A 20,410-nucleotide genomic window follows, 5' to 3' on the forward strand; every position below is an offset into this window, starting at 1 on the left:
AAAAATAAAAATAAAGAAATAAAATAAAAAAATAAAATAAACAGAGCAAATCAAGGCATGCTCAAATAAAGCGGTATGCATTTCCATACAGGTGCGAACTCGACATGCACTCCCACCATGCGCAACCCTTCCTACGCAGCGATGCGAAGGCCTACCGAATTGGAAGGGAAAACAGCCCGACTTTTTCAGAGGTGGTAATAACAATCTCTCCTCCATCCTTTAGCGTCGCAATTTTTTTACGCCACAAAATTGAGAAAAAAAAAAAAATTAAGTCGCTTGCTCCCATCACAAGTGATATTTTTCCAGTAGCGTAGTAACTTGGAAGGAAGAAGGAAAAGGACGACCACCACTATCTCTATCTTCCGCGTTTTCTACAATATAGCGAATTTGCGAGAATAGGATAGGGGTTTTGTACCCTACAAAATATGGGTTTACTCTCTCGTATCCGTATGCTTTGCTCTTTCCCACTTTCAAGGCCCAAAATAATTCCTTTTTCCTACCTTTTTTTCTCTCTCTTTTTTTTTTGCGTAAGCAGAGTGGAAAAAAGGGGGGCCTACCTTTTTGCGTATAGTCGAGCTGTGGTTGTGTACATGCGGATCGAGAGGGCGTCACTGGAAAAAGCGCTCCTAAAACGAGTCCACAAATGCATGCGTTGAGCAAGCATGCATCTTTATTGGTTTCCCCATTTGTGAGGTAGAACTACAGAGTGGGAAGGAACAAAGCTGGCCGATATTCAGCCGAGGTGAAGGAGGCAGTACGCCTGACGAGAGACGCCTTTTCCAGTTCGTGGTTCTTTTCAGTGGGAAGAAAAAACTAACCCACGTGGGAAACACGCTGAGGTTCCTGGAAGAAGGACCATGAAGGGGGGAAGCGGTGGAGGAGTAGGACACAGTGGAGGAGCAGGGCACAGTGAAGCAGTAGGACGCAGTGAAGCAGTAGGGCGGAGTGGAGGTGGCTGCCGAATCAAAAAGGTGACCTTCCGAGAGCCACCAGTAATCTGTGAATTTAGCGAAAACGAAAAGCATGAGTTTGATGAACCGTCTTGTGGAGAAGGTGCAGCTAATGAAATTTTTTTGGACGACACCGAGTTGTCATCACTGATGAAAAATTTCGACCCGACAGATTTTGGCATTAAAGAAAAGCTAACTGATAGTGAAAAGAAAATACTCATCAGGGAAATTTACGGAAGACGAGGTGCAAACGGTGCGTTCTCTACGTCTCTATCAAATAAGAGGAAGGACAAGAATAGTATTATCCTTAGGGAGGAAGATCCACCACAGGAGCAGTCAAGGGGGACAGGAGGAGAAACAACCAGATATGCTAATATGCAAAATGGAGGAAGTCAACGCTGGGAAGAAGCCATAAAAAATACAAGCGAGACGAACAACAAAACGGTGGAGGAGGATCGTAAGAAGAAGAAAAAAAAGACAAAGGACGACGGAAGGAGGAAGACCCCATGGCCTACCTCGATGGAGACTGTTACTTCCCAAATGATGGGTATGACTATGAACAACACTTAAAAACCATAAGTCCCAATTTTGTAAGTGCAAATTCCAAAGGAGAGAATAACCTTTTTGAGGTTAAGCCAACAGATGAAGAAGAAAGAGAGCTATTTAAAACGTTTGAAGTGGACAACTATGAAGAGCTGAATGATAATTTTGTGTACGAAGCGCAGGATGTGAGTGGTGAGGATAAGTTGGACGTGTCAAAGGATCTCATTTGGGGCACCCCTGACTGGAGTTTCCCCGTGGGTGGTGCTAGTGCCACTTATTTGTCTGCCGATCCGATGCAGCTAAACCAGTTGGGAGAAAGCGAGGACGGAGCTACAACCGACGGGGGGATTAGCGATGCGAAGGAGGAGGAAGCTCGTTTGCCAAGAAATCACCGCATTCGTAGTGGTAGCAGTAGCGGCAGCAGTAGTGGAGAAAGCAGCAGTGGAGGAAGCAGCGGTGGCGGCCGTGGAGGTGGAAGAGGCAACCCGCACGAGAACGGATACGTCATCTTTGATGAAGATACACGCCCAAAAATCTCCACATGTGAGAAGAAAAAAGATAAAGATGCAAACACAGACAAAAGCGACCCGAACGCTCTAAAGCTGAGCGATCTGGTCAAGCTGGAAATGCAAAAAGTCGACAGCAAGAATTTGAATGAAATAAAAAATATAGTTGTAAAAAAAAAAAAAAAAAAATCGTACAGCAAATAATACAGATAATACACTTGTCCACGTAAATGTAGAGGACAAAATCAAAATTTTGCAAATTTTGAATTCACAAAAAGAGGAGGAAGGTCACCTTGGGAAGGGTGATGGTGAGGAGGACTCCCGTTCGGACGCATCTGGGGAGTTCTTTTTCTCCTCCTCCGATGCGTCATCCTCATCATTGTCATACGATTGCGAAACAATCCTTACGACGAAGACCAACACAACAAACCACCCTTGCAAGTTAGTTATCCCCAAGAAGGTCCCTACCCCCTCCTCTGCCAGCCCGCTGATTAACCCTCTTCCTCACGGCAGTGCCAACCCGAGGAGGAGGGACAAGGAGAAGGAGAAAGTGGGCCAAGAGGCCAAACTGGAGAGCTACCTAGTCCTGGAAAATGTAAGCAGTTCGCCCGCCGGGGTGAAGCGGGGAAGAGGCAAACCGGAGAAGAAGCAAACCGGAGAAGAGGCAAAGCGATGAAGAGGCCACTGTCTCTTGCGTCAACGCCCATGCGTCTGTTCGTGGGTGTTCCTCTGCACACCGCCTTCTCACCGCGAGCTCCTATCCCACCAGTTCACTCGAAACCCACGTCCGCACTTCCCCACTTGCAGATAAACACCACGCGCGGCAAAAACGAAACCCCGGAAGAAAAGAGGGAGAGGAAGAAATCCGTCAAGGAGGCGCAGCGGCTGAACCGGAAGTTGAAAAAGGAAAACGCGCTGCTGATGAAGGTACGGGCCTGTGCGATGAGAAAGTTGCTTTGCTGTTCGCCCCCTTTGTTCGCTCTCTGTGTTTATTACTGTTGTCCACATTTTTTCGCCATATTTTTTCACCACATTTTTTCGCCACATTTTTTCACCCCATTTCTTCACCCCATTTCTTCGTTACACTTCCCCCCCCGCAGAGCGAGAAAAAAATGATGAACAAGAAGAGCAACCCCTTCGACATCAGAGACAACGTCAAGTACATTAAACTGTGAACCGGGGTCCGTTCGGCACGCTCCGCTTTGAGGATTTTTGTGCTCCTCGGTTGGCGGACGCAGTCGAGTGGACAAGTCGATATGGCTAGTCACGCGTTCGCTGCGCTGGCGGAAAGAGCACCGTCGATTTGTTTCGCTTTGCCTGGTCATTTTGCCGGTCATTTTGCTGGCCATTTTGCCTGATCATTTTACAGACTTTTTTAATTTCCCCTGTTTCGTCTTACCCCGCTTTAATTTCCTTTTTTCGTCGCGCGCATAACACGCCATAACTCGTTGTGCCTGTCAAAATGGATTTCCCCGAAATATCCCTCCCCCTCCTCGCTGTTCACCCATTTGGATGATCCACATCGAGAAAAAAAAAAAGTTACAACGAAACAACAGTTCTTTTACAAATTTTCCAAAGTGGGCATCCTGGGGTGGTTAAACATCCTTTCTGTGCAGGAGAACCCCCCCCAAAAAAAAAAAAAAAAAAAGGATAATAAGGACAAACTCGCGATGTATGTACAGCCGGCACGCACAAAAAAAATGCACTTTCTCACTAACCGCTGTTTTTCTCGCAAAAGGGGACAATGACTTGCACGAAGTGGTCCTTAATGACGTTATAATATCTATCCTCCTCACGATAGGTCACCTCATCATCACTGCAATCCCAAAACGCTTTCGCGATTTTATTTGCACACAGCCCTTCCACATGCTCATATTCGTCGAACAATTTTTCAAGAAAGGAAAAATCGCCCAGCGTTTTATTCACATGATAAATGACTGTTCGGATGAAATTTTTGTTAAGAGATTTGAAGAAGTCTTGGGGCGCGCACGCCACAATTTTTTTCTCCCTCAGGGGGGGGAATCTGCTCAAAAAGGTGTGGTAGTAATATGCGTTCTGCGCTTCCTCCACTTCGCCCACTTTGTCCACTTCGCGAGGGGGATCCACCTCTTGTGAGGTGCTTTCATCACTTCCACCCCCCCTCTCGTCACTCACAGAATGACCACTGCAATACGTCCCCAGCAAGGAACACACGTTCAGCCTGGAAAAGCATTTATAAAAATGCAGGTACAAAATTTGAAAGAGAGTCACAACTTGGTCCCTCTTCAGCTTGTGGGCCTTACTGGTGGCGCCTTTCCATATGGTGGTGTCTTTCCATATGGCGGCGCGTTCCCTTAAGTTTTTGCGTTTCTCGGTGTTGGTCTCTCCGGTGAAGTATCTTCCCTGGCCGCTGCGACGGTCACCACCGCCGCGGCCGTTGCTACTACTACTACTAGTACTACTAGTACTACTGTTACGGCTACGGATACTACCGCTTCCCCCCCTTCCGTCGCTGTTGCCCCCTCTTTGGGGGGACCCGGTGGAGACCTTCTTAACGCAGATCTCGTCTACACATGTCGGCAAAACTTTGCTGAAGAAGACTCGGGAAAAAACCTCGTCGAAGTGCATGTCCAAGAGTTGCCTCTTCTTCCGATCGTCCCCTTTAAAAAATAAATTGCGCCTCTCATAAATCACCTCCATTTGGGGACTCAAATAGACCCCCAGCTGCCCCTTCAAGTAAACATAATAAATGCAGCTTTCTTTGGCTTCCTTTCTACGTGTTTTGCAACCCAACCTGCTGCGCTTTGGTAGCTCCTCACTGGGGGAAGTGGTGCCCCGGGAATACTTACTCCGGTAGGCGCTGATCTTTATTTCTTTTCTTTGTTGAACGTCTTCCTCAGTTTTAATACCACATACCGGTAAGTATTTACCGGGGGGGGATCTTCCCCTCTTCCTTTTCTTCACCACATCTTCATCGTTTTGTGTTTTGCCTGGGCGGGTCCTTTTCTTCGCCACATCTTCATCGTTATGTGTTTTGCATGGCCGAGTCCTTTTCTTCTTCTTCCCCTCGTTGGATCCCTTTACGTCCCTTCCGCATTTTTCCTTTGTCTTTTTTGTATCCACTTGGACTGTTTTTTTTTTTATCATGTTTGGTTTTTTCACCTCTTCGATGAGAACGTTGGGATGGGGAGGAACCTCACTTGGAGGTGCAGTGCTAGACCCCATAGAATGATCCATGACTGGTTCATTTGGAGGGTCCTCCCTAACCTGTTCCTCTACCCTGTGTTTGATCATCCCCTCATTTGTGTCACTCCTCTCAGGACTGTCATCCAGCTTGAAGTGCTTCTCCAGTTGGGGATCTCTACAGGATTTTATGTTCCTCTTGAGGATTATTTTTACTGGCCTCCTTTGCGTGGTGGGGTGTGGAAGGGTCGCTTGGTGGGGCAGCTCCGTTCGATCTAGCCGCACTTCCCGCATTTCCCTCTTCACACGCTTCCTACGCCCCGCCGATTTAAAAACAAACCTGAACAGCTCATGCGAGAGGAACGACCCATACCTAATGGCACACACTGCGCATAAGGATTTTACAATTTTCCTTATCTTCCTAAGGGGCAGCTTCTCCGGATTGTCCACTCTGCTCCTTCGTAAAAAACTTCTTATCCTTTTTGCGAACCTGTAAAGGATCCTCAGCTCGTGAGCTTCCGAAATTTCGTTCGCACTCATCGGGGTGTTGGCGGTGGCACTGGCTCTGGGGTGAGGAGCGACCTTCCGATTGGTCTCCGGGTTGGCCTCCCAATTGGCCTTCTGATTGGTCTCCGGATTGGCCTCCTGATTGACCTTCTGACTGACCTCCTGACTGACCTCCTGATCAGCGTTAGCGCCGACGTGGGAGCGCGGGCACCCCGGGAGGCTACTCTCCATCTCCCTCGAAAGATCAGCACGGATATCATGTCGTGAAGGTCTCATATGTGACGACTTCTCTCGTGAAGCCGCTTCCTCTGTGGTCTCCACTTGTGACACTTCCAACGGGGGAAGGCCCCACCCCTGCCGCTGACCCACACAGTCGATGGAGCATCTGTCCAAACCGTACATATGTCTCTTCAACCGGATCAAGGTTGCTTCCTCCGTAGAAGTGTCACCCTCCAAGTAGAACCTACTTAAAAATTGTAAATAATATCGGTGCAGCAGTTCGAACCGCTTTATGTGCACCTCTCTACGAGTGAAGTGTGCACTGTTGTAGTTGCCCCCTCCAAAGCAATCTCCTCCCAAATGTCGATTCGACTCAGTAAGGTGCTTCACCTGGAGATACTCGACAAGCATATTCATTTTGTACTGCTGCCTTGTGAACTCCCTGATGTGGAAGTAAAACTGCATTTTCTCCGTTTGGTCCACCCTGTCGCTGTGAAGATTGTCCATTTTGCACCTGCTATCTTTTTTGCCAGTGTACAAACGGGAGGAGTAATAGTTGGAGGTTTTTCCACTTGGGGGAGGTACCATACAAGACGGACCCACCTGGGTGACATCTCCGTGGAAAAAATTGAAGTCAGCGAAACGGACATGGCTCCAAACATGCATGTCCTCATCGGTGCTCACACATGAGAGGATAGTCTTTCTCCCTTCAGGTAAAAGGGAACGAATAATTCTGTTCATGCTTCTTATTACGCTTTTCTTCCTATCGCATGGAGCATGTACATGGGTTTCTCCACTTTGCCAATCAGTAGGAGCATTGCACATGGGGAGGTGTCCCACGAAGTTGAAATCAGTAAAAATAAAATTTTTATCCGATTTATTTTCCAACGTGGGGATATCTTCACCCTTTCTCCTTCTGTTTTCTTCTTGAAGGTCTCCCCCTTCGGTACATCCACGGTGATTACCCTTTAGCTTATTAAGGCTGGAAAATATTCCTTTATGAAGTGTCTCTATCCTTGTCCTTATAGTGTCTACTCTATGTGTGTTGTCCATTTGGTTGTTGTGTGTCTCCCTCGATTTTGCCTTCTCTGTTTGATCTTTGACGATCATCGGGTGGTCAGTCGAATGGGCGTTGTATCCCCACCCACCTTTGGTCCTCCACCAAGCGTTCACATAATCGGAGGTCGCTTCACTGTTGACGGTTTCTCTTTTGAAATGCCTTCCAGTAATGTCACTTGGGGGAAGAAGCGTCCCACTAGGAGGAAGAGGCGTCCCACTAGGAAGAGTCATCCCACTAGGAAGAGTCATCCCACTTGGCTGACCTTTCTGCACAATTTGAGGCCCCCCATAAGGCACCTCCGCTAAGTGGTATGGTACACCCATTCCTCTCCGTGTTGGCTTCTCCCCTTCGTGGTCGTTTGTGCAGGGTACATCTTCTCTCCTCTTCGGGGGACTCACCTCACGGACACATGTGCAGTCATTATGGCTGCATTTCTGCCAACTTAGCTTACACCCTTTTGAGGGTTCCTCGTCACTGGTGGTGGTGTGTTCTGTCCTCTTCATGCGTTTAGCGAAGGAGTCATCGGGGTGGGAGGGACCACCATGTGAGCAGTCGTTGTACCATTTGATCGGGCTTCTCCTACCCAATAGTCTACTTCCGCGTCCTCTCTTACCTAAAAGACTACCTCCCCGTCTTCTCCTACCCCTACCCCTACCGCTACTCCTGTTACCCTCCTCCTCCACCTCCTTATTGTTCAACTCCAAAAAATGATCACTCGGATGCGAAAAAATGTAATCTATCATAGAGTTCAAAATGTGCCTGTATTTTATGTCGTACTTATCCATGTGATCCGTTTGGCCGTTTTGGGACGACGCGCTGGGGGTGTCGGCGACAGCTGGAGTGCCCGCGGGGGAATGAGCCCTTCCACCCTCGTCCTGGGCACTATCCGTGGCATCATCGTATCTGCCATCGCGGGCGTCATCGTATCTGCCATCGAGGGCGTCACCATATCTGACATCACAGGGGTCACCATACCTGCCACCACAGGCCTCACCATACCTGCCATCATCGCTGCCACCCTGGGCGCGGCACTTCTCGTTAAACTCTTCCCTCTCCACGGATATCAAATAATTTACAATCGAGTGCACATCGTCGCAGTTCATGTCCATCACGTGAAGGGGTTCGTTTGAGCGTGCTTCTATTGTTCCCCCCTGCGCTTTTTTATAATTGGAGTTCCCCTTACGTGTGTGCATGTGTGTGTCCGTTTCGTCGACTCCTTCTACAGAGCGGTACCTGTGAAGGTGCGGTTCGCCCAGGGGTGCCTCTAACTGGAGGTCGTTCCGCGTAGATTCACTTCCGCCTTCGCGTTGGTCACTATCACATGGGGGCATGTTAAAGTGCTCCTCATGTTGGTCATAATTTATGATGGCACTGTCCTTTTCTGCTCTTCCGTTTTCCCCAACATCGTGGCTGCCCTCTTCTTCTTCTTCTTCCTCCTCCTCCTCCTCCCTTTTCCCCTTCTCGGGGCTATTTTCCGCTTCGTCCGTTTTTTTCATCCCGCGTTAGAAGCCAGTGGGGGTCTTGCAGAGGGGTCACAACTGGACACATGCTGGCAGTCGTGCAGCAGTGATATAGACATACACACGGGGGATCTCGCGAAAGTGCCGCTTCGCAGAGGTGCCTGCCCCTGCCCCCGCCCCCTTTTATATACCTCGCTAGCTTCCCACAACTGCCGCTCATGTGCAAACGCTTTTCACCTGACAGCCTCACCACGCCGCTTCCCTTTTATACCGCGTAATCTGTTCATGTGATGCTTTTAAGAGAAGCAAAAGGACGTCCCCTTTAGTGCGCCCCCTTTTGTTCGACCCCCTTTTGTGCGCCCCTTTTTGTGAGCCCCCTTTAGTGCGCCCCTTTTTGTGCGCCCACCTTGGGGTAACTTAGGCCAATTTTTCTTCGCCCCTCCACTCGTCCCCAATTCTACCCCAACGCAGAACGGCATGTCAGAACTCAGCGGGTGCACTTCCAACTGACCATCCTACTTAATTCGTACCAGCACAGGTACGCAGAAGGGTAGGAAAAAAAAAAAAAAAAAAAAAAGCCTTGCCGTTAGAAAGGTAACCCCACAAAGGATATCCCACCTCGCAAAGGCTTCCCTTTTTTGGACGTTTCGAAAGTACACCAGAAAAGTGAGCCTCTCCAAAAAAAAAAAGGTTGACCATTTCCCCGCAGAGGTGAGGAACCTGCAGAAAATATTTCTACACAAATTGGAGTCATTTATAAATTAGTGTCCCCTGGCCCCGCCGCCGGGCTCGCACTTGGCCAATCGCTTTTACCTTTTTTTCCCGCAAGTGACTCTTCCCCCCCTGAGTTGCGGAGGACCAACAATGAACGATGATTGGGGTCAGCGCGCGTAGACTGGCCGGGTACCCCAAGGCCTCCTTCCACGAGCAGAATATAAACCCCTTCTCGAATGTGCAGTGGTGAGTGTGCGTCGCAGCTGCGTAAAGGAGAGAAGCCGCGCCAAACGGGGTTACATTTCGCTAAACCGGGTCGCATCTCGCCAAACGGGGCCACATCTCGATAAACCGCGTCCCATCTCTTCAAAACGCGTCCCATCTCGCTAAACCCCGTCGCACCTCTTCAAAACTGCCCCCCTCAGGAAAAGCACCCCCTTCCTAAAGAAGAACATGCCGAAGACGGACATCTTCGCAGAAGAACACGTGTCAAAAAATGCCATCAGCGTATTCGACAGGGAGAAGGGAAACTGGTTTGTTATCGACGCCTACAACAAAAGCGTCGGAAGTCTCAGTGTGTGTATTAGCAAGTTACTGCAAGGGAAGTACCGAGTTGATCACAACCCAAACAGAGTAAACAGCAGTAGTGTCATAGTAGTAAATGCAATCCATGTGAAGTTCTATGGCCACACATGGGACACGAAGATATACAAATTTCCCAGAAAGAGTCACTCCAAGGGACCCAAAATTTTAACATGTAAAACAGTTTTCGCTAAAAACCCTTCGATGATTTTAAACTTAGCTGTTAAGAGGATGCTTCCAAACAATAGACTACGTCAGTTATATTATAGGAAGCTGTTTGTCTACCCGGGGGCTATCCACCCGCACTGGGGCATACCTCAGGTGATCGTTCCCAAGAGGGACATGGACCGCAATGGCGGCCAGCAAGTCGTGAAGGCATTCACAGTCGTTTAAAATGGGGGAATATCCCCCATCCCCCCTTTTTTTTTTTTTCCGTTTAGTTTGTGTACTTGGCAGGAAAACAAACTCAGCTCCTATTTTCAGCTCCTATTTTTTTGAAGGAGCACCTGGGGTGATCCTTTTTTTTCTTGCATGGAGCCCTTCATATATTTTGAATTTTGCCCCTATGGAGGGACATTTCTACTTCTAAATCGACACGCACGAAGAGGAATGAAAAAGGTGAAGTCAAAGTCGACACCTCCTTCTCCCCCCATACGGCAGTGCGCGCGTTTGGTCTACCCAAACATCCCATTAGAGCGTCACATCATCGCTTCTTTTCAATCCACCCGGTTAGCAAAAAAAACGAAAGTCAAAGCAGCGTGGTGTACGCCCTTTGTATAGTTACCCCCCCTCCTTTTTTTTTCCCCTCATCCTGTGCTGCATCTCTCTCCATTGGGGGCACACTGCGCAATTTTGAACATGGTGATGATTCCACACCGACGTTTGCCTTGCCGCATAGCTCCAACGGTAGACGATACGTGGAACGCCACAGAACGCAGCTTGGACATGGGACCCCACTCTGAAGGACCATCTTGAAATGCCCCCCCCACACACACACCCAGAAAGGACCCCCACGTGTGCCTTTATAAACGGTCCAACAGTTCTGTGTACTCTCTTTGCGCGTTTTACCCCCAAGGCGCAGTTCGCCGCCGGAGGCATTTTCATTTTGCGAGTAATTTGTATACAATAGGGGGAATGCACTCGTTAGTATGTGCATGGCGAGGAGCATCTCATTACGCAGTTGCACAGGTAGGCCCGCGCATACATGCACGGATGTACCTTCACGGAAGCGTCCCCTTTCGTGCCCCTCGAATCAAACTTGGGCAGAGCCCCAACCATGAACACCCTTCACAAAAGGGGGGAATTTCCCCCCTACCCCCTTTTTTTTTGGAGGGGGAGGGGAGGCTTTAAAATGTACATGCATATGTATACGCAAAGGGACTTGCTAATATGATGCATACCTGGTGGGGCGTTCCACCTGACAATGGCCCCCCCCTTTCCCCCTACGAAAACAGGTGAGCCAAATTACCCATCACTCCCATTTTATGCCGCTTCCCTTTTGGTGAGAAAAAAAAAAAAAGAACATGCTGGAGAAGCAGCGATGGGAAGCGGCATAGGGAAGCCGTTGAACGGATGTTTAACGCCTCGGGGAAGTGCCCTTTTTTTGCGACAACCCCCCAGCGTGCATGCTTGTATGCGAAGGGCGCAAGGCGCAAGGCGACGGTTGGCCTTTATGGCTCAGCAACTGGGGGGGCAAGCACCGTAGCGTTCCCGCCTGCGCGCGCAGGGGTCGGTTCGGTCGGTGCGCCAAAATGTTCACGCTTCATTCAGTTCGCCTTAACGGTGTATTAACGCAGTGCTCGTTCCTTTCCCATGTTTATCCGCTCATCCGCTTATCCGTTCATCCGCTCATCCGTTCATCCGTTCATCCGTTCACCCGTTCATCCATTTATCCACTCATCCGCTCATCCATTTATCCTCTCATCCATTTATCCGCTTATCCACTCATCCGCCCATCCATTTATCCACTTCTTTGTCACCTCTTTTCCCCCCTTTGCGCTACCGCCGCGTGGGCCATCACTCGTTCCCCAGATCGCTTCACACAAATTGTAACTGCGAACGGCGAACGGCGTATGGCGAACGTCGTATGGCGAACGTGCTGACTGTTTTCCTCTCCCACGCGTGAAGTTAGTACATATATGCATGCCACGTGCACAGTGACCACCGCTTTGCTTCGTGCGAACTGATTTGGAAGGAATAACTTGGGAGCGTCGCGTTAGCTCCCTCTGCGTTTCCTCCCCTTCCCCGGAAGTGTAAAGAGAGAGGGGGTCACACTGCGCGAGTAGCTTTTGTTTGGGCAGTGGAGGCGTAGTGGCGCGCTTTTGATCCTACGGAAGGCGCGCGGGGCTTCCCAGGCAATATGCCGCTTCACAGCGCAGCGTGTATGTGTTTGCCTGTGGGAGCACCCCCCCACACGACCGCTTTCCGCGTTCTGTTCTGAGGGTGCTCTTCGCGGTCTCTCTTTTGAGCGTGCTCTTCGCGGTCCCTCCTTTGAGCGTGCTCTTCGTGGTCTCCCGTTTGAGCGTGCTCTTCGTGGTCCCTCCTTTGAGCGTGCTCTTCGTGGTCCCTCCTCTGAGAGTGCTCTTCCCACATCCCTTTCCACCTGCGCTTCCGCTCCCGCTTCCGCTTCCACCCCCCCGCCGCAACCACGATGGCGCTGAAGAGCATCAACATCAGCGGCAACTTCGATTGGTGCCCCTTCAAAGAGCACAAGAACTACCTCGCCTGTTTCACCTCGCACAACCTGCTCTACTCAAACAGCAATAACCTGAATAACTACGTGTACCTGTTGGACATCAACCTGAACAGTGAAGGTAGAAATTTAGAAATAGTGAGTAAGCTAAATTTTGAGGAAGCATTGAAAAGTGAGAAAAGCGGAAAGAAAAAAGGTACCAATGAATACGTGACTAGCTTCGAATGGATAAACAGTAGCAACTTTGTCGAGTCGGAAGGTGAAGATGAGTTAAGGAAGGGAATCATAGTGGGGGGATTAACGAATGGAGATATAATTCTCCTAAATGCACAGAATTTATTTGTAGAAAAACCAACCCATGAGCAATTTGTACTGAGTAAGGCAAATGTACATGAAGGGTCCATAAACTGCTTGGAGTGTAATAAACACAAAAATAATTTAATAGCAACAGGAGGAAATGATGGACAGCTGTTTATTACAGATATTGAAAATATTTTTTCTCCAACTTCTTATGATCCTTATTTGGACAAGAATAACTTACAAAAAATTACTTGCCTGAATTGGAATAAAAAAGTATCACATATTTTGGCTACCTCCTCAAACAATGGCAACACTGTTATTTGGGATTTGAAAATAAAAAAAGCAGCTGTCAGTTTTAGGGATCCACATAGTAGAACGAAGACTTCATCTCTTGCATGGCTAGCTAATCAACCAACACAAATTCTAGTTGCCTATGACGATGAAAAGAGTCCTTGCTTACAACTATGGGATTTAAGAAATGCAAACTATCCCATAAAGGAAATCATCGGACATTCCAAAGGGATAAATAATATCACCTTTAGCAGCATCGACTCAAATTTGTTGATTTCGTCGGGAAAGGATACAACCAAGTGTTGGTACCTGAGCAATAACAACTTCGACGTTTATAACGAGGTCAACAATTCTGCTAATAATATATACTCCAAATGGTCTCCTTTCATCCCGGATATGTTTGCATCCTCCACGAATGTAGATACTATTCAGGTTAATTCTATTAACAATGGATTGAAGATGACTAGTAAGTATGTCCCCAATTTTTACAGGAAGGATGCGGGGATTACTTTTGGCTTTGGAGGGAAGATCTGCTGCTTTGACAACACCGCGGGGGCGGAGTCCACCAAGCAGGGCCAGTCGGAGGCCACCGATGTCGGCGCGGTTGGCGGCACTGGCGGAACTGGCAGCGTTGGCTCGGTTGGCGGCGCCGAAAGCAGGTTCCCCATCAAGTGCCACATCTACTCCACCGAAATGGAGCTCATTTCCGAGGCGGACAAATTCGAGAAGTACATCGCCAGCGGCAACTACTTCGAGTTTTGTGAGAGTAAGATAGCTACGACGGAGGATGAACATGAGAAACTCACATGGAGAATTTTGCAGCTCCTGTGCACGTCACAGAAGGAAGGAATTGTTAAACATCTAGGTTATGACATGAACGAAATTGTACAAAAAATTGAAGACACCACGGGAAAGCAACCAGGGTTTATCTTTAACAAATTGGCTGACGAGGAGAAGGAAAAAATGTTAGCGAATAACGCTTCTTCCAATCTGATGGGTTCAGAAAGCATGATGGATCCTTCCATGGCGGGATTAATGACGACAGGGGGAGTAAACTATGAGCATATGAATGGTGGATTTATGGCCGGTGGTGGTGCGGGGGGCGTCGACCCGAACACGATGCCCACCGGGGCTGCCTCTGCTGGTGCTGCTTCCGCTTCTGCTGGTGGGGGTGCCTCCCCTATGGTGATAGACAACGCGCAGGGCTTCAACTCATCGTTCGATGTGGACCCAGAAAAATTTTTTAGAGAGCTCGGCGAGAAGAAAGAGAATGAAGATATCAAAGAGGGGGAGAAACAACAGAAGGGAGATAAAGGGACGGAGGAAAAGCAACAGAAGGGAGATAAAGGGGTGGAGGAAAAGCAACAGAAGGGAGATAAAGGGGTGGAGGAAAAACAACAGAAGGGGAAGGACAAGGGAAAGGATAAAGGAAAGGATAAAGGAAAGAAAAAAGGAAAGGGTGGAGGAAGTGGAGGGTTAACAGGAGGAGTAGGAGACGAAGAGTACGACGATGAGGATGACGAAGATGGACTTGGTGGAAACAGCGGACGTGGATCAGGAGGTGCCAAAGATAAAAATCAAATAAATGATAAAACAAATTGGAACTCGGGTATAGAGTCCATCATTAAAGAGTGTGTCCTGGTAGGAAACATCGAAACGGCAGTAGAGTTATGTGTACATAAGAACCGAATGGCAGATGCGTTATTCCTATCGTCCTTTGGAGGTGAACAGCTTTGGCACAAAACCAAAACGTTGTACATTAAGAAACAGAACAGTACCTTTATGAGAAGCTTGAATTATATTTTGGATGACCAGCTGGAGCTCCTAGTTCAACAGATCGACCTCTCCTCCTGGGGAGAAGCTCTCTCCATTCTATGCACGTATGCATTAAATAAGCCCAACTTTAATAACCTCTGTGAAACACTAGCCAAAAGGTTGCAAAATGAAAAATTTGACATCAGGGCAGCGTCCATTTGCTACCTATGTGCTTCAAACTTTGACCAGACGGTGCAAATCTGGAATGACATGCCTTCGACTCAGAACTCGTTACTTAATGTACTGCAGGATATGGTGGAAAAAATGACGGTCCTAAAAATGGCTATAAAACATGACATGTTTAATGCTATTATGAATAGGAAAATCAATCAGTATGCAGAGCTGTTGGCTAATTCGGGTCGATTGAAAGCTGCCATGACGTTTTTGTGTCTAACTCAGGAAGACCAAACTGAGGAGAGCCTAATTTTGAGGGATCGAATTTTCAACAGTGGTGTGCATATGCTGTGCCATCAAGTTAAACCTCCCATGTCTCCTTTCCAAGTGTTCCATATAAAATCGACAGTTGGGGGGATGCTGCACCACAATTATCAGCAGTGTAATCAGAGCCCACTATTTAAGGGCAATGTAATGAGTGGTAGCTTGAACCCTAGTCAGTCCAAGCTCTTTTCCCCCTCCACTAAGAGTGCCACCTCCATGATCATCCCCCCTCCGATGCCAGGGCAGATATCAGGGCAGATATCAGGACAGATGCAAATGCCCATGCAGTCCGCACCTCCGCACTCCTCTCACATGGGGGGTTACTCTTCCATGCCTCCCAGCAAATTCAACACTCAAGTTATCAATGCCCCTCCACCCCAACGCGCGTCCTTCGCAAGCACATCTGCTAAGAATTTCCCCCTGGGCAACGTCAATCCAGTGAAGCCTCCATCCATCAGCACCATGTCTGCATCTGCATCTGCATCCGCGTCATACATCATGCCCCCCTCAGGACCACCACCCCCCTCGAGCACATCTCCCCCGTCCTACGCTTCCGTGTCGAACCTTTCAAATTTTAACGCACCAATGGGTATCAAATCGGAGCAGGATGATCAGAAGCAGACTACACCAACCGGAGTTCCAGTAGGAGGACCCATGTTTTCCTCTCAGTCCTATGCCAACCAAAGACGAATTCAACCCGGTGGAAATGCACTGCCCCCCCCTGCTGCTCCCACACCTTCACAAGCAAACCAAATAAACAACCGTAGTTTCCCCTCTATGCAAAATATTGCACCTGGCCCTCCTGTAAATAGAAACCTGTCCAGCTCGTCCAATCCGAATAGTATGTCGTTCCAGCAGGATAACTCGGGCCAGCAGTTTCTCAAGAGGGAGTGCATGGATCAGCAGGCTCCTTACGGAGGGGCAGTGAGCCCCCCCGGCATGCAGCCGAATAGTTTTGGCGCCTCTTTCCAGGACAGCACGAACAAGGTCGGGCTGGGCGGCCAGTCGGGCGGCCCCCCCTCATCAGGTTAGCCGCGTGTGTAGCAGTGTGTGTAGGAATGCGCGTAGCAGTGCACGTGGCGAGGTGCATGTAGCGACGATGCGTGATGGTTCTTGTAGCCACGTTTGCACCGACGCGTGATGGTTCTTGTAGTCACGTTTGCACCGATGCGAGCTGCTATACGTGTAGCGGTTCGCCTGGAGCGCACCCCCTCTCCATTTGTGCGTTTCCTCCTCCCCCCCCATCGGCAGGTCTCAGCACGACATCCCCAATCGCGGGCGCCCTGACTGTCACCCCCGGAATGCCGGTCCCATGGCCAATCCCCACGACGACCCAGCAGGTACGCACGGAAGAGTGAGGTTGTCCGCCATGATTAGCCGCATGGTGGTGTATCCCCCCCCGGATTAACCGCATCGCGGTGTAGCCCCCCCGGATTAACCACATCGCGGTGTAGTCCCCCCGGATTAACCGCATCGCGGTGTAGTCCCCCCGGATTAACCACCTCCCGGTGCTTCCCGACTCCACTTTCATAATGCCATTCCCACGCATCTCCCCCCCCCGGTGCAGCTCGGATCCACGACCACCTCCACGGCGAACGAAAATAAAAAGATACAAACCGCCACGAAGGAACAAAATGGAGTGTTCATGGGAAGAAGCAACGTAGACAATGTTAAGAAAACCATAAGTAGTTTTCTCAATGGGTACGTCTCACAGGAGGCAATGAAGAAGAAGGCAGAAGACGTCTCAATCAAGGTGCACGAGCTGTTCGATAAGCTGGACGCTGGGTCCTTTAATGAGCACATAAATGACAGCATCGTGAATATGGTTAATGCACTTAATGCGAATGACTTCAGGGCAGCCAACAAGGTCATAGTTGACCTGAGTAGGAACTTATGGGATGGAAGCAACAAGTCATGGTATGAGGGTCACCACGCGTGGCAGAGTGTGTGTAGGCAATGTGTAGTAGCGCCTGCCAGTGGTTTCTTCCCCCCCGAACTCCGCCATAGTTTTTTTGTAGATAATTTTTTCGTAATTTCCTCCACGCACCTCTAACATAAGGTGACCTCATCTGTTTACGCATTTTCCATTTTCCATTTTTTTTTTTTTTTTTTTTTTTTTGCAGGATTATGGGCCTCAAGTGCATCATACCAAAATGCTGACGTAACCCGGTGTGATTATATATGACCGCTTCGCTTCCCCATGTGATGTATTTTTTTTTTTTTTTTCCTCTCCATTGGACTAACAACCCTCCCCCCAAAAGACTGCTTAATTAAAAGAAAGGCAAATGGCTTGCCCCCCGTCTTGATCTTACATCGTCATACAGCACCGCATTCGCTTTTTAGTTCGCCGCGATTACGCCGCGCCACTGTTGTGTGTATATATATGTATGTATGCACGTATGTATGCACGTATGTATGCACGTACGTATGTATGCACGTACGTATGTATGTATTTTTTTTCCACTACGTTGGTTAGTGCTAAACTTATCCTGAGTTTCCTTCAAATCGTGTAAAAAGGTACACGTGGTGTAAGGGTCCCCCGCGCGAAGACGTGGGCGGGCCAGGAGGAGCAGTTACTCAGCTGGATGGATATGAAGCGTTGCTCAGCCGATTGGAAAACCCGCCTCGCAGCTTCGCCGCGCAACGCTGAACAGATCATCCGCTGAACCGCTCAACCGCTCATCCGCCCATCCACTTCTCCCCCTAAAAGGCGTCGTCGTAGTCCGGGTTTTTGTCGCGCGGCTTGGGGCCGCCGGCGGGCTTGGCCAGGATAATCTGGTCGATCTTGAGAATAGTCTGCAGGGCGTCCACGGCCAAGTCAATGGCATACTTCTTACACTTGAAGTTATCATAAATGCAGTTATCCTTAGCGGAGGTGATGAAGGAGTCCTTATTTATATTCACACACACATCGGTGTTCCCCTTGTTGTGTTCATTAATGAGTTGGTTCAGGACATCAGTGCTGTTATACCCACAGTTTGTAGCCAAAATTCTTGGGATGACGAGGAAGGACTCTGCGAAAATTTTAACGCTGTAGTTGTGCACACCCTTCAACTGGTGAGCGTATTTTTTAAGTCGCTCACATAGCTGAACCTCGATACAACCCCCACCATACACAAAGGAGTTCCCCTTAATGGCATTCTTTATAGCATTAATCCCGTCATGGATACACCGTTCGACTTCATCCAGTAAGTTATACGTAGCTCCCCTGAGGATGATTGTGCTAACTTTTTTATTCATCGAATTAATGATAGTTACTTTTTTTGAGGCAATTTCAGACACATAAATTGAGGATGCTTTTCCAATTTCTTCCGGTTTGGGAACTCCTAACTTAACGAGGGAGGTTATGTTAAGAAGCTTACATAATCGTAGGGTCTCAAATTTGGATGGTATTTTCAACGTCATGATCTGTTCTGCGTCACAGAAATGTTGTGCTATGTCGGAGATAGCTCCATTAACAATAATCACATCGACTCCTTCTTTTTTTATATTTGCAATTATTTTCTTCATCTGTTCTTCCTCTCCTTTTGTGAAGTTAAGTAATTCCTGTGCGTTGTTAAGCAGTACTGTCCCTTTGGTCTCCGTCGTGGCTGCTTCCAATCCACAGTTAAGTACAATCACGTTTGCATTTTCTTTCTTCTTAACGATTCCATGGGTATCTCTCGTAATTACCATCCCCATGATGAACTGAGAATCGATTAGGTTCCCTCCATTTAGTTTCGATATTCTGATATTATCTACATCAAAAAGTTCCACCTTTTCTTCTGGCATTAACGTCGCTATACATTGAGCTAACAGAGTAGTAATAAAATCGAAGTTGTTCGTGAGATTTTTTGTAACCATGACAGATTTAATAACCTTTTTAATTTCTTTTTCATCGGAGAAGCTTTCCATTTTGTAGACAATCAACTCGGAGGAAATAATTCTTTCGATTTCTTTATATCCTAACATGAATCCGGTTAAAATATCATTGATGTTGAATCCCTGCTGAATCAAATGGCTAGCTTTATCCAGCATTTCTGTGGTTAACGTAAAAACGTAGTTGGTGAAATCTCCATATTCATAGTTCATCGTCTCGGATAGCTTCTTCAGGATATTTACCACCGGGTGGTTTATCTCCAGGTCCTTCAGGATGGTGATACAGTCACTCGAAACCACCTTCTTATTAATATGGTTAATGATTAGCTTGTTCATGCTCTTGGGCCCAAGCGACGTTTGGATTATTCCACAGATTTCCTTGCACGCCTCGATGTTCTTCAGAATCGCGTCCTCGTTGTTCTTCACGATGCGGTACCCGTCCTTCAGGACGGAGTTGAACCCGTGCTTGTTCGCGAACTGCGGGAGTGCGGAAGTGCGGCGGTGAGGGAGTGAAGCGGTGCGGAAGTGAAGCGGTGAGGAAGTGAAGCGGTGATGGAGTGAGGGGATGCGACGGTGAGGACGTGACGCTGCGGGAAGAGCCGCTTAACAGGGGAGGGCCGCTTAACAGGGGAGGGCCGCTTAACAGGGGAGAGCCGCTTAACAGGGGAGAGCCGCTTAACAGGGGAGGGCTGACCAACCCGCGCGTGCCCCCTCAACTGGCACAGCTACGCATGCTCAAGGTGGGAGACACCCCAAATGGGGAAACACCACATATTAGTGCCTCTCCGAAAAGCATTTACCATGTTTGGTGATTTTCACGAGTGTAGTCCTCACAGGGGGGGGTGGGAGAAAAACTGAGCGGAAGAAGCTCTCCTGCGTGTGTATGTGTACAGCACAACCGATATATCACAGTTCGTTCTGCCACACCCTCAAGTTGCGGGGGAGCTACGCCTAATGGGACTTTCCTCGTGGCAGACCCCTTCTGAGACTGCGCAGCACTCGGAGAAAAGTTGAGCGATACTCTCCCACAAGGTTGGAACACCATACGTTATCTACAACATAAATGTGCTTACGCACACAAGTAGAAATAACTGTAAGGATACACTTCCACTCGGGAGTTGCTGCTCCGCGCTCTCTCCTGATTGGTTAATTCTCTTCCGCAGGATCGTCTCTCGGAAGGAAACAATGATATCAAACTGCTTCACAGTGGTCTCTATGCCATATCCACTTTTCACGATTGGTACGATTTACCATGTTCTGTATTTTTTTTTTTTTTAAGATAGTTGCAAGGTTTATTTTTTTTTTTTTTTAAG

General features: G+C 48.4%; 5 protein-coding genes across 5 annotated transcripts in view; 3 read left to right on the forward strand and 2 right to left on the reverse strand.

Moving 5' to 3' along the window:
* Positions 1 to 857: 857 nt before the first annotated feature.
* PCYB_041580 (hypothetical protein) lies at positions 858 to 3,174 on the forward strand (the record flags this gene model as incomplete). Its single annotated transcript, XM_004225309.1, has 5 exons — positions 858 to 1,407; positions 1,476 to 2,167; positions 2,238 to 2,594; positions 2,807 to 2,926; positions 3,100 to 3,174. The coding sequence occupies 5 exons, from the start codon at positions 858 to 860 to the stop codon at positions 3,172 to 3,174; spliced, it is 1,794 nt and encodes a 597-aa protein (XP_004225357.1).
* A 538-nt stretch (positions 3,175 to 3,712) lies between these two features.
* PCYB_041590 (Ser/Thr kinase) lies at positions 3,713 to 8,443 on the reverse strand (the record flags this gene model as incomplete). The annotated part of the gene is made up of 2 exons (XM_004225310.1): positions 3,713 to 4,672; positions 5,246 to 8,443. The coding sequence occupies 2 exons, from the start codon at positions 8,441 to 8,443 to the stop codon at positions 3,713 to 3,715; spliced, it is 4,158 nt and encodes a 1,385-aa protein (XP_004225358.1).
* An 835-nt stretch (positions 8,444 to 9,278) lies between these two features.
* On the forward strand, positions 9,279 to 10,096 carry PCYB_041600 (50S ribosomal protein L13; the record flags this gene model as incomplete). Its single annotated transcript, XM_004225311.1, has 2 exons — positions 9,279 to 9,367; positions 9,547 to 10,096. The coding sequence occupies 2 exons, from the start codon at positions 9,279 to 9,281 to the stop codon at positions 10,094 to 10,096; spliced, it is 639 nt and encodes a 212-aa protein (XP_004225359.1).
* A 2,257-nt stretch (positions 10,097 to 12,353) lies between these two features.
* On the forward strand, positions 12,354 to 17,410 carry PCYB_041610 (hypothetical protein; the record flags this gene model as incomplete). Its single annotated transcript, XM_004225312.1, has 5 exons — positions 12,354 to 15,252; positions 15,481 to 16,266; positions 16,491 to 16,579; positions 16,807 to 17,182; positions 17,363 to 17,410. Coding segments are annotated over 5 exons (4,198 nt in total), but the record flags the coding sequence as incomplete, so codon positions are not given.
* Positions 17,411 to 17,942: 532 nt separating this feature from the next.
* Positions 17,943 to 20,410, reverse strand: part of PCYB_041620 (T-complex protein 1 theta subunit) — a gene marked incomplete at both ends in the record, with an annotated part of 3,275 nt that continues 807 nt past the window's right edge. Inside the window, one exon of the mRNA XM_004225313.1 lies at positions 17,943 to 19,574. Within this exon, the coding sequence (XP_004225361.1) occupies positions 17,943 to 19,574 (1,632 nt within the window). The remainder of the gene's footprint in view (positions 19,575 to 20,410) is intronic.

This window comes from Plasmodium cynomolgi, chromosome 4, assembly GCF_000321355.1.
Source record: "Plasmodium cynomolgi strain B DNA, chromosome 4, whole genome shotgun sequence".
NCBI classification, from domain to species: Eukaryota; Apicomplexa; class Aconoidasida; order Haemosporida; family Plasmodiidae; genus Plasmodium; species Plasmodium cynomolgi.